Raw genomic sequence first — 12979 nt, forward strand, 5'->3', positions numbered from 1 at the left:
TTTTACCCCATGCATTTTAGGTTTTATCAAAAAAATTATAAATGAAACGTTAGATACAGCGAAAGAATTTGAAGAAAAGTTAAACAATTTCCACATTGCCTATATAAGGGCGTTCTATTACGTTAATATAGTTCTTTTACACAGTGTAATCTCCAGGAAGTGAATTATACATTAAACGTTCAGTTGATATTCTGAAATGACAACCGTTTAAGATCAAAGTATGAGTTTATTGTTTGCGAAGTAAGTACAAACTTCTCGGATTGTGTGACTCTGAGCTTATACCAAAAATTGAAAATTAAAAATTATATGTTTTTGTGAAGACTGCAGAATTCTTAAAGCATTAGTATAATCGAAAAGAGTAGTTATACTTACACATATTCTCTGCGGCCCTGCTTTCGAGGACTTGCCGTTGGATCACTCAGTTAAGGCCGATGTTCTTTACAACGCGGAGAAGACGTTCAGGATCTTTTACAAGATGGTTGAACAGATCCTGACTCTCAAAAAAGAGGAAGAGAGGGCCAGACAGGCAGAAGAAGCCTAGCAGACAAGCTATGAAGTGACGGAAGGAGGACCGCGGACAGAGGGGCAATCTGGAACGGGATGGCAAGGGTGGCGGACTCCGGTCGGCCCGAGAAGTCGGCACAGCGGCTCATCAAAGGAAAATAGTATTTGTTAATATTGTATGCATGTTTGTAATTATTCATTATCATTTTTAGTGTATAATAAACGATGGCGGCACTGTTGACGTAATGCGCAAGCAGTTCCGGCAGCGTCGTCGATAATAAGAAGAAAAAAAAAAAAAAAAAAAAAGGTATACTTACACAAGTAGAACGTCAAATATTATTGTCCAGGCCTAGACTTTATATGGGATGGTTTGCCGAACGGTTGGAAACGTATTTGATATTTTAGAAACATAATAATTTATTAGATAAGTATTTAAACAGGACAAAATCAAAAAATCTGTACCGAAGCATAAAAAGCTTGGATTTTTTTCAAAGAAATATTTTAATAATTACTAAGGCAAAGTTTAATGGCGAAATATAATGGAGGGTACTTATTGAATCCACAAATATATAATATATATCATATTACATTTGTGAAAAGACAATATCAGACAAATATGAGAGACAACTAATAATTCATAGAATGTCGTAACATATAAATAAAAATTAACAACTAAAACTTTGCACAACCGAAAACAACCTAAACTATCAAAAAAGCCCTTAAAGGTTAAATATTATATTGTTTAGATTTAACAGCTGGATTATTGGCTACAACACGATTAAGCATAAAATAATTTTTTTACGATATAATTGACCAAATTGGTTAGTGTATCAAAAGATAATATTATATAGAAATACAAATGAAAACCAACACAACTGAACATGAAAAACTCTGAAATCGTGTCATTTTTAATTTTTAATTTAATTAAGCAAAAAATATTTATTTAAATAATAATCATAAATCATAATAATAAATAATTCAAAACATGGCAAGAGTTAAAATTCTCCGATAAAATCATTGTTACATTATTTGGTAAAAAATGGTAATTTCACTTGATTTTTTTTTAAACATTAATTTTCATTATGTCAAATATAGATATTTTGTACTACAATATAATAGTTAATATAATTTTTTATTAATTTAATTAGCGAATTTTATCGTTTGTTCTTGGGACAATTATCAAAAATAAACTTATATAATCATTAACGTTGTCGATAAAGCTGATCTCTGCTGACTGTTTGCGGCTCTTTTGGTATCATAATAATTAGTGTGAAATAATAATATGTTTTACAATTTCGGCAACGTGAATGTGACAACGTCGCATAAAATATCTTATGCAGTTATGCCTAATAATTGTGTTGCTCAAAAGGTATAATGTGCTCAATCGTGCTTTATTGATGAATTTAGACAACAATATCGCACGTTAGGATGATTATTGCAGCGCCATCTACCGTCGGATGTTTGAACTCTTAAACTTCTGAGCGAATGACGACAACGTCCATTTATACGGCTAAAGTGCGCCGTCGTATACGATTTTTTTATTATATTTCCTGTTTCGAACTGATACGATAATAGTATTTCCCATTATAGTGTTGTACCTACCAAAGTACAGGCCCGTAACCAGATGAAATTTTCAGGTGGGAAAAACAAAAAATCCGGAGGTGGGCAACAAATATAAAAACAATATTGATTTCTAATATTTTTAGAGGGGCCAAATATACATCCCCTGTATATTTTTATTGAATATTTTAGAAAATGAATTATTGAAAAAATAATAATTTGACACACTTAATATTATGTCAATTAAAGCTGTGTATAAATTCAATGCGGGTACCATTTCCGTGTACGCATGTTCAATTTTATAGCTCGATAAGGATATAAAAATACTCACTATACGAATTTTACGACAACTTACCTGATGTCTTGACAAAATTAAAGTCGGTTGTCTGATTGTGACAGCGACGACGGGAGGTTTTGTGAGGCCAGTGACGGATTATTTTCATGGTACGTCATAGTACTTATTCGTTTGACATTTTTTTTCAATTTTATTTAATACTTACCTAAAAATATTTATAGGAATTAATGTGCGTTTAACTAATTGAATTTTTTTCAGCGAATTATTCCGGACGTCACAGGTCGCGCGTGTATAGGCATTTTAATTTATTTTTACTCTCACTCGTTTATTTTAATATTATAATCCGAATATCAGCTGATAACGTTCGTCGATCATTACCGTACATTCTTTGGTAAGTGCAGAAGGGCAGGTCGAGGAGAACAGCACGCGGGAAAACTGCAAAATAATAATAATAATAATAAAAGCAACGCTAATGGACGGGTGTCGAACACCGGGACACGTGTGTGTGTGTGTCGACAAAAACAATTTTTGTCATAGGTACAAACAACAAAATATATTTCTCTTAAGAGGACGCTACACCCGTATGTGTTGTCTCCGTCTTACAAGTGCGTAACATTGCAAAAACTGTTTCGCGCGGGAAAGAACCGAGAAAGATACTGTTATAACTAAGAAACGAATTTTTCACCACATAAAAAAGAGAATTTTGTCGGTGCAATATCGTTTTTATTTTTTCGATATCACTTATACAAAAAAAATTCTTATTGTTTTAAAATACATTAATTTTGTGTTTTTTAAGCATGAATAACTTTTTTTTTTTGTAGTTCTGATATTTTTGCATTTTTACGCACTTGTAAGACGGTGACAACACATGCGGTTGTACCGTCCTCTTATAATGGACTCAGAATTGGCCACACGAAATTTACACGTCATGGCAAAGACAGATCCACTCCTATGCCCAACACGCAATGAAAACTACTCCTTCAAACACATTATCGTCCACTGCAGCCCAAACTTCAATGAAGCTAGGAAACACACATCGAAATCCCCGACAGCCTGTACGAAGCAATTGGCCCAACTTCCAACAACCATAATATAATCTTATATATTTAAAAAATATCGATTTGTATAATAAAATGTAAATTGTAAATATGTAACATTTTTGTAAAAAGCTATAATAACCTATGTATAGTTGATGCTTAACAAATAATGAAAAAAAAAAAACACAAATATTTCGATGACAGATTCGCGATGTTGTGAATATATACAGATACCTATACAGATCGGTCAGGTGAGCGTCGAGCGGATATTAACAAAAGTTGCACACAGACGATCGGGGCGAGAATAGAAACTTAAACGAGTTAGATGACCAAAATGCGAATAGGAAATCGATGCGCGAAAAGGCCACGAGCAAAAAAGACGTGGTCGCGTGCAGAGGTCGGTAACGAAAGAGAAGAAAGATGCGTGCGCGGCTGTTCGCCGCGTAACAAACACACGACTACAAAAAGAACGGTACGAAATTCGGTTGGACGTCGACGGATTGGACTGCGCATATATACGTGTGATGGCCGGCAAGTGGATCCTCCCGCGTGCGATGATGATGCTGGTTTGAGTCGACCGACGGCAGTCCAATAAAGGTCGCGTTGCACGTGTTTTCCCGCGGCGTTCGATGAGTGCGAACAGCGGGCCCTCGTAACGTGGTAATGGAGCGGTGGTCTGACCGCGCCGATCTGGACAAACACGTCATGACTGATCCGGTTCCGCCGGTCGGTGGACACGACCGTAGTGCGCGCGCGAGCTGTCTCGTGAATCGCCACGCAGCTACCTGCGGCTCGCGGGCGGTCGTGGCTCGGGTTGAGCGGGACGAAAGTACACGCCCGAGAGACTGAGCAGGTGCCGTATACCAACTCGGCCGAAGCTTGTTTGGCCGCGTTGAGCTGCACCGCGATTGGTACGATAAGCAGCTTGGCTGACCTGCACCGCACAGCGGTGATTCGTGCGCGGCGCGCGGTAAAGACGTATAATATAGTACACCATTCCGTTGGCTTGAGGGTGATACGACGATGTCCGAATGTGCTGAATGGTGCCGAAAAGGTGATCAAAAGTGCAGATTTGAACAGATCCTATACTCGAACCGTCGGCCTCGGTAGGCGATGGCGACGACGTCGGGCACGCCGAACCGTTATTGCTATCCTGCTCGTTATGTTGTTGAGATCTGCGAGACTGCGTATAATAGGCCAACGTATTCTCGATCGTCATCCAGCCTGCCTCTGGTTGGCGCGTGAACCGGTCGACGACGCGTCAAGCGCTTATTATAGTATAGGTGCTTTATTGTATCCGCCGCAGTGCGGTGCGGGTGGCGGCCCAATCGAGTCAATAGTTGAATGTGATCGTTGCGTCGATCCGTGCGATGCTGGACGTCGTGTTGCGTTCGGCTCCGCATCATCATATCGCTTGATTTCTCGATCCGCCGGTCTGGTGCCTCGGAACAATCCGAGCAATACAAAATATGACACGCGGCGGGTTCTCTGCGCCGTCGCCTATCTTATTTGTTCGATGGGCGGTGGTGACTTTTTCGAGTAAAAACTCGGCGGCTGCCACTGACCGCTGACGTTCTGTTCGAGGACGGCTTCCGCGGCGATATTTGTCACTGTAGCGCTCTTCGGTGCTTGCGGGCCGTAGCGCTGCACGCTGCACGCTCTGCAGGTGCAATAATCGCGATCGTCGAAACTGCAGGCTTGCGAAGTGACCAATTACTCGCCATCCATCGCAGCAGCTATAGTGGATGTCATGTCCTGTTTGTCGATCTCGACTGCCGTTGTTATATTTAGGCATAGTATATTAGGGTAATGCGTGTGACATGTGTACTGGCGACTCATTGGCCCACATACGGGGGTGTCAGGGGGTGTTTAGCGCCCCCGAATTATTTTTTAATTAAAAACGTAATTTTGCATTTAGAATGAATTATTTCCTGCAGTTTATATTGGTAATGCACTCATTTTTACTAAACAATTTCGTTTTCGTATTCTGCAATGTCTAAATCGGAATGATTATTTATTGATATGGAAATAATGATATAAACTAAAATTGTTTAGTTTGATAGTATAGAAATGTTCAGTCATCTATTCTTAGTTGGTAGTTTTTTAATATATAGTGTTCTCGATTCAGTGACAACATCACTGATATTGAATTATTTTATTTTATCATTGTTTCCCGCATTTTTCATATTCACATAAATACCAACAATTTATTAATGCGTTGCCGAGTAGTAAATGTAATATTTTATATTACTCACATTATATTAGTTGTTTCAATATTTCCAGTACATTTAAATTGAGTAAAACAAATAAAAAAAATGATGAAAGTAGTGAAATGTAGACGACCCTGATTCGCAACACTTGTTCATTTGATAATATTATAATAATCGATTATATTGAAATTAAAAATCCGATTCATCAATTTGAGAATTTTAATGTAGTCATTTTTTGAAATAGTAAGTGTAACCGTATATAGGTGGTGTGTGGAGAGCAGAGTCTCCCACTAGTCACTTCGAGGTAAAAGATTTTAGCACTCTCTAGTTTAAGACTGAACGTGCGCCTATGAGTCTGGCGTACGTGACTACGGGGACGGACGCTCGAGCTGGAATCTGCTGATCCAGCAATTCCTACCCTATATAGACTCCTCGGTCACGGCCGCCCAGGCAGTCGTTGAGTTAAAGACGCACTCATCCGTCAGAACCTCTTTTTGTTATACAGAAAATCTGTGCAATAAGTCGAGAGTGTATTAAGCAATAGAATACAGTACATTGTAGTTTCGTATATAGTAATAAACATATCTTTTAGTCATTGAATAAGCATCTTTGCGTATAATATTCTTCCGAAACACGTCCTTACTCACTCTTCACTGAGGATAACAGCGCGCCGGTACACATATATTACCGTGTCGTACAGCTGGGCTTGTATATTATAGTTTGTGGGCCGCGTTGGGAATAAAACGACGATAGGATTTCTGCAGTGAACCTGCAATAGAAAGCGTCGAACTTGTATATTAATTAATATGAAAACAAAATTAAAGGCTGTTGCAGTTGCAGTTGCAAATCATAAAATGCAATGAAGGGTGCGGGGCCCAGGGCAGCTGCCCCTTCTGCCCTGTCTTTTCGCCGGCGCTGGATTGTGATTCCGAAAAAAAATTTGAATCCAGCAGAAGCACTTTCCGTTTTTAATTTAATTGTGTGATTTGAACAAATTCATATTTTCAAGTTTTCAATTTTTTTATAGCACTCCACTTATTGTATAGATTTAGTATTTATAAAATGTTCCGTATACCTAATATGACGATTTTCTGTCGAGTTTAATTTTTTTTTATCCGAATAAAAATTCGATAACGTACCTTAACTCCTTAACTTTAATTTTGCAAAAACTAAAGGTTTTTTGAATTAAAATTTACGGCAGAGGCCCCTAAAACGAATCACTTCTAAACATCTTATGCTCGTTGAGCGGATTTTAGTGGAAGGTACCTATTTCGCAAATCCAAACTTAAAATACACACTTGGAATTCATAAATTACTATATTTAAAATTGATTTTTGTGTAACGGAATATTTAGAAAAATATCCAGCTTTCAGAGATTGCATTAAAACCATTATATTATGTTCTCATTCAAAAAGAAAAAGAAAAATTACTAAATTTATAACGTTTTGTCACAAACCCGAAACGTTGTAAAAAATATATAAATAAATATTTTGTTGGTATATACATAATATGTTAGCAATTTCTGGTGCAGGTGCAAGGTTGCAGCGATTGGCAGAAATAAAAATGTGTGATACCTATCATAACAATTCATAAGTTATGATTCATAACAATTTTGAAACACCATTGTGCATTTGATATTTTTACGTCAAACCACTCAAGCCACTGCACTTAAAGTTAACATCCATTATGCTTACTATAAATTTTTTTTTTGTAGATTACTTAAATTCTAGCTTAAAAAAAGAAGATATTTTTACAATCAACTTTTTAGTGTATCAATTATAGGGTATATATAATATTGTACATAATATTATTAAAATATACTTTTTTCCTCTAATCTCTCCTCAATTCGTAGATTTGTGTGATTTGTATCCTCCTTTACTCAACTATATAAAGGACATGATGGTATTATTTTGGGAAACCTGCAGACTTCGACGTATTGGATGTACGGTTGAAATGCATTCAAGTGTACTTTAAAGGTCAAATCGGTTTACGGTTAAAGTATATATGTTTAGGTTAAATATTATCTCTATCGGTTTGAGTGCAATTGGATTTTGATTGTAATTCGCTCGCAGGCAAATCAGAATTGGCTGAATACGGCGCTTCTGGTGGATTTTTTTTATGTCAAAAAGTGCAACGCAGTACCGAAAAATATGTCTAAACAAAACGTGTGATAGATTTATATATATTTTAATCAATCTCGAAATTTTATATTGTAGTGACGTATACGTCATATCGTTTTAACAACACTTTTGGAAAAACACGATTTTATAACAGATTCATATACAGGCCCGGATTAAGATCTAGTGTCCATATAGGCTGTGCCTAATTTGATGCCCCTATTTAAAAAAAAAAAATATTGTGCACATTTCTCTACTCGATACTTGATTAAATAATAAAATATTATTTTAGGTTTATTAGCCACAATATGTACATGTATATAAATATAATACGTGAAAACAAGTAAAAACATAAAATTAAAATTAAATTAAATATATTGTAGATTTATAAAAATATAAAATAATCATATTATAAAAAATAACGAACCATTCATTTATACTTTTCTTTTTTTTATTATTGATTACAGTGATAATAAATATTATAACAATATTATCTATGATTGATTATTACTATTTCAAATTTCCGATGTATTTAAATTTAAATTTAAAATAACATCAGGATAGTATGCGGTGCCCGTACCCCTGAATCCGTGGTTGTGTAGGCTGAAGCCTACACTGCTTGCGCATTAATCCGGGCCTGTTCATAAATAATATTATAAGCTTTGATTCGGAGGCATTTTTTTAAAGAAAAAAACATTAAATTTTAAATAATGGTATATTATAAAATCAATGCAATCATTTTAGAGAATAATATTATGTAATGGATTATAATGTTTTCTATAATAGTATTATTATTCGCACATGGCGTATTTGATAGACAATCTTATTATAGCTTATCTACAACACAATACATAATCGTGGACCGTGGTTAGGTTCAATTCTATTGTTATACGTTTTATTGTTATATGACGCAATAGTTCTATAATTTTAAGCCGTAATTATACCTCATATAGTATTGTCATGTGCTTAAACCCTTATAGCATTCATATCATCCTAAGTTTCTCATTGGCAAATTCATAGTCATTGCTGATGCATAAGTTTGACGTGATAAAAACAATGAAATTTAATTAATATGTACAGTAGGTATATATTATTATTATTATTATTATGTATTTGAGAGACGATAAAGTAAGTGTAAAGAGTGTTTATTAAAAAAAAAAAAAAACACCGAACGATAAATTAGACGAAAATATGTATAATCGATGACTCGATGTTGTTTTGGTATACCTACAATCGGGGTGAATAGTGAAGTTTATATAATATATAATGATATATTTTTTTTTTTTTTTTTTTTTTCAAAAGGACATCGGCGACAACGGCCATTAGTCTTAAACTTTACATTATTGATTACATTTTTTTGGTATTTTAAATATGATAATTTTAAATTAAGTCGTACAATTCATATTTTCTTAAAAAAGACAAAATTTTGAATGTGGAGTCTGCATTTGGACCGAGGGCTGCATCTAAGGTGGTTGGGATGTTCAGCTGATCGAGTGCCTCTGTGTATTGTCGGCATTCTGTGAGGATATGATGAACTGTTAGTTCAGTGCCACATGTTGTGCAGTTAGGTTTTTCGTCTTTTGTCATGAGGTAGCCGTGGGTTAGCCGAGTATGCCCGATACGAAGTCTGTTAATGATAACTCTTTCTCGATATATTTTATTGAAAATATAATGCAACATTAAGTAGGCAACTGGAAATGGGCGCTAATAATATTATGATTTGTAAATTATAACATAAATAATCAGATTACGCACACATGATATTATTTCTTTAATTTCGGTAAGTAAGGTACCAGATACATTTTAATTTTAATTTTAAATACTATGATATCTTAATTTAGATATGTGTTATAAAATTGATGTATACATATCTAAGTTTACCGAATAAGACTACAGATATGAAGTACTTAGATTATAATTTAGTATAATATAATAATAATGATTTCTAATTATTTAACAATATTTAAAAAGGATAGTTATACAAATGTATGTTTAATGAAAGAGTTATAGATTAGTTAAAAAAAAAAAAAAATGAAATTCAGACGATTGAAAAATTTGAAAGAGAGAAGTTATGTATTAATAATAATTATTAATATAGGGTTTTCTTTACAGCGGTTTTAGACACGAAATATTTTCAACTGAGTGTAAATTTTAATCATTCAATTATTCATGAATTGATAAGGATGTCTACTATAAATTAACTTATAAGTAATAACAACTAAAACTGTTATGAAACTTATCATAATATTATTTGGTATCGGAACACAGAGTGCACGAATGAAAAAAAAAATCATACATTCATTTATTAAGTAGAAAATAACAATAATGTTGTAAGACACGCGAATATATGCATTACACTTACTAATAAACGATATAAAATCAATTAATTGTAAGTTTAAACTTAAAAACATTTGAATAATTCATAATAAATAATCGTTGTTATAGTCAGTTACTATCTTTTGTATGATATTAAAAATTACATATTTTTGTAAAATAAAAAATATATGTACACACGTTTGGGCCATTAAACGCAGTCAGTATAGCTATACTATATTATGGGCATTAATTATATTGTTATTGTTTGTTCAGCATAATATAATCTTGTGGCCTGTTCGCGTGGTTGATGTAAGTTATTGCGTTGTAATGAAAAACAGCATGGGACAGAAAGACCAGGTCGCTCAAGATAAAACATGCAATTTAATATTATTATGGCACCCATCACAAAGACATATTTTATTGATGAACGGAAGGCTATTCGGAAAACGGGAAAAACGGTAAGTCGAACATCACAATATGTATGTATGTACAGTTAAATGCGAAAACGATAATCTATAGCGAGATAATCATTGCGATTGATTTTTACAACTATAAGAATAACGAAACAAAAGAACCGCCATAAAAGTGAACAATAAAAATTATTATTATTATCGTTATTCCGAAAAATAACTGATCCAAAGAACGGATGCCGGATGTTTTATGCACCTCATCCGCATTGGACTATACCTAACATATTATTGTTATTATTTGAGAATTAAATTGTCCTTCAGATTCGGTTGAATATAATATGGGCAACGAAACAACGTGCACTAAAATGTTACTTATTATTTACAATCGTACTGGTCTTATATTATGTTATCGTTATTACTTATTATTATCACATATTATGTAATTTCTAAGACATAATATAAATTATTATGGACGCGCCGTAACTCCGCATTCTAAAAATATTTTTAACACCAAAAGTTCCCATGCTTATATCGGTGTAAAACCATGTTGAAATTAAACTATTATATCTGCAAAGCAATATCTTATCATTATTGTGTACCGATTAATTCCTCGTGTCTTGGTAACTCAACGAATTGACAGTGATCACTGATCAGTTGTCTATCAGGTTTAGATTTCAAATTTATTTTATTAAGTTTTACTTTTACATTTAAAAATGGCAAGTGAAATAAGTTTTATATACAGTCGAAAAAAAAACGAAAAAATGTGCTGTTAGTGAAAAATAATTATAAATATTCCAAGTATACAGAATTAAAATCAGGCGAAACTGGATGGAAGTGCATACAAAAAACATGTAAAGCAAAATTATACACAATTGGCGTTGATAATAATTTTTCGAGAGAATCAGGTACACATGAACACGAAAATATTGAGACCAAAATTATTGTTCGACAAACAATTAGTAATGGTATAAAACGAAAGGGACTTGATTATATTAATGATCGTCCCTCCAAGTTAATAAAACATGAAATAGCTACTAATGTAGTAGCAGCGTCAACTTTAACATGTAAAGACACAAAATTAATAATTATTATTAATTAATATTATATTTTTTTTGTATGCATTAATTATTATTAATTTTATATTTTATAATTACCTAGTATTATCTGCAGTCTAATATTATTTTTATTTAACTTTAATAACATGTATTGTATTTTGTATTTAAACATTAAAAAAAATTATGTGCGGAGTTACAGTGTTAAAAAAAACTTCATATGCGGAGTTAAGGTGTCGAAAAAAAACTTCATATGCGGAGTTAAGGTGTCGAAAAAAAACCTTGTATGCGGAGTTAAGGTGATATATTATAAAATGGCGACGAGCCGTGCGGAGTTACGGCGCACCGATTATTATACCTACCTATAATAACATATCTGAACCAGATTACTGCGATATCCTAAGCGACTTGGTCTTTCTTTCACACACGATGTATATTGAAATGGTTTAATCGGCATGAAGTAAAAAAAAAAAAATTATAAAATACGACAAGGTTTTTACACAAATTTTCGAATTTTGCAATGCGCATAGGTTCCAGTCAACCATTATTTCCGGTATTTAATTTGCAATGTACCTACCTGTTATATACCACTCACTATATAATAGGAAATAATAGTGCATATTATACTGTGATACTATTATAATATATTATTTTATTGAAAAAAGTAACAAGACGCCGACGAACACTGTTATTGGTTAGTGGTTATTGGGTTTGAAATTTCGAATGAAATTTAAACTAAACGTTATTTCTGTTGTTGGGCATTAGAGTTAATGACGGAGCCACGAATTTTGCCGGGGAGAATTTTATGTCCAGGCGAGGGAATTTATTTTATTTTTAAACGGTCAGGTCGTATTTTTATTTGATGGGGATTTTATATTTTTTTACTCTGTTGAAAATTGCAGTTATTATTCACTGTTAAAAATTAAATAATAATGAATAATAATAATAATAATAATAATAATAATAATAAAAACTATGTGAATGTATGCGTAAAATCAAATCGAAAACTCCAAAACCGTAACTGTTTGACTTATAATAATGAGGACATATTTTGATCGTTATTAATATTATCATAGACATTTTGGCGGGCAATGCAATATGGCGTAGTAATAATAATAATATTATATTATTATAGCTGTTTTTTTGTAAAACAAAAATCGCATAATATTAATCGTAAAAGACGCATGGTTTAATATCAATAATTTTCTCTCTCTCTCTCTCGTTCCATCACCGATTATTTCCATCAAACAACGTTGACGGCAAACATGTCCATGTTGAAATTTCCGTTGTTCTGTTCGCCGTTGTTGTTGCCGTAGAAATCCGGTTCGGATGTGTCCTCGTCACCCAACGAATTCAACGTTATGCAGTCCTTCGGGCTGCACGCGATCTGCGAGTTTTGGCCGCACTGACATTCCAGACAGGATCCCGCGTCCCTCGGCAACACGCTGCCCGGCTTGTACCTGACACCTGCGCACGAA

General features: G+C 33.8%; 1 protein-coding gene across 1 annotated transcript in view; it reads right to left on the minus strand.

The window, feature by feature from the left end:
• Positions 1 to 8423: 8423 nt before the first annotated feature.
• The window catches only part of LOC107167581 (uncharacterized), an 88767-nt gene continuing 84211 nt past the window's right edge, over positions 8424 to 12979 (minus strand). Inside the window, exon 5 of the mRNA XM_089223894.1 lies at positions 8424 to 12968. Within this exon, the coding sequence (XP_089080020.1) occupies positions 12745 to 12968 (224 nt within the window). The 3' untranslated portion in view covers positions 8424 to 12744. The remainder of the gene's footprint in view (positions 12969 to 12979) is intronic.

The sequence above is a fragment of the Diuraphis noxia genome, unplaced genomic scaffold (genome assembly GCF_037042655.1).
Source record: "Diuraphis noxia isolate RWA-SAM2 unplaced genomic scaffold, SU_Dnox_SAM2 contig0003, whole genome shotgun sequence".
Lineage (NCBI taxonomy): Eukaryota > Metazoa > Arthropoda > Insecta > Hemiptera > Aphididae > Diuraphis > Diuraphis noxia.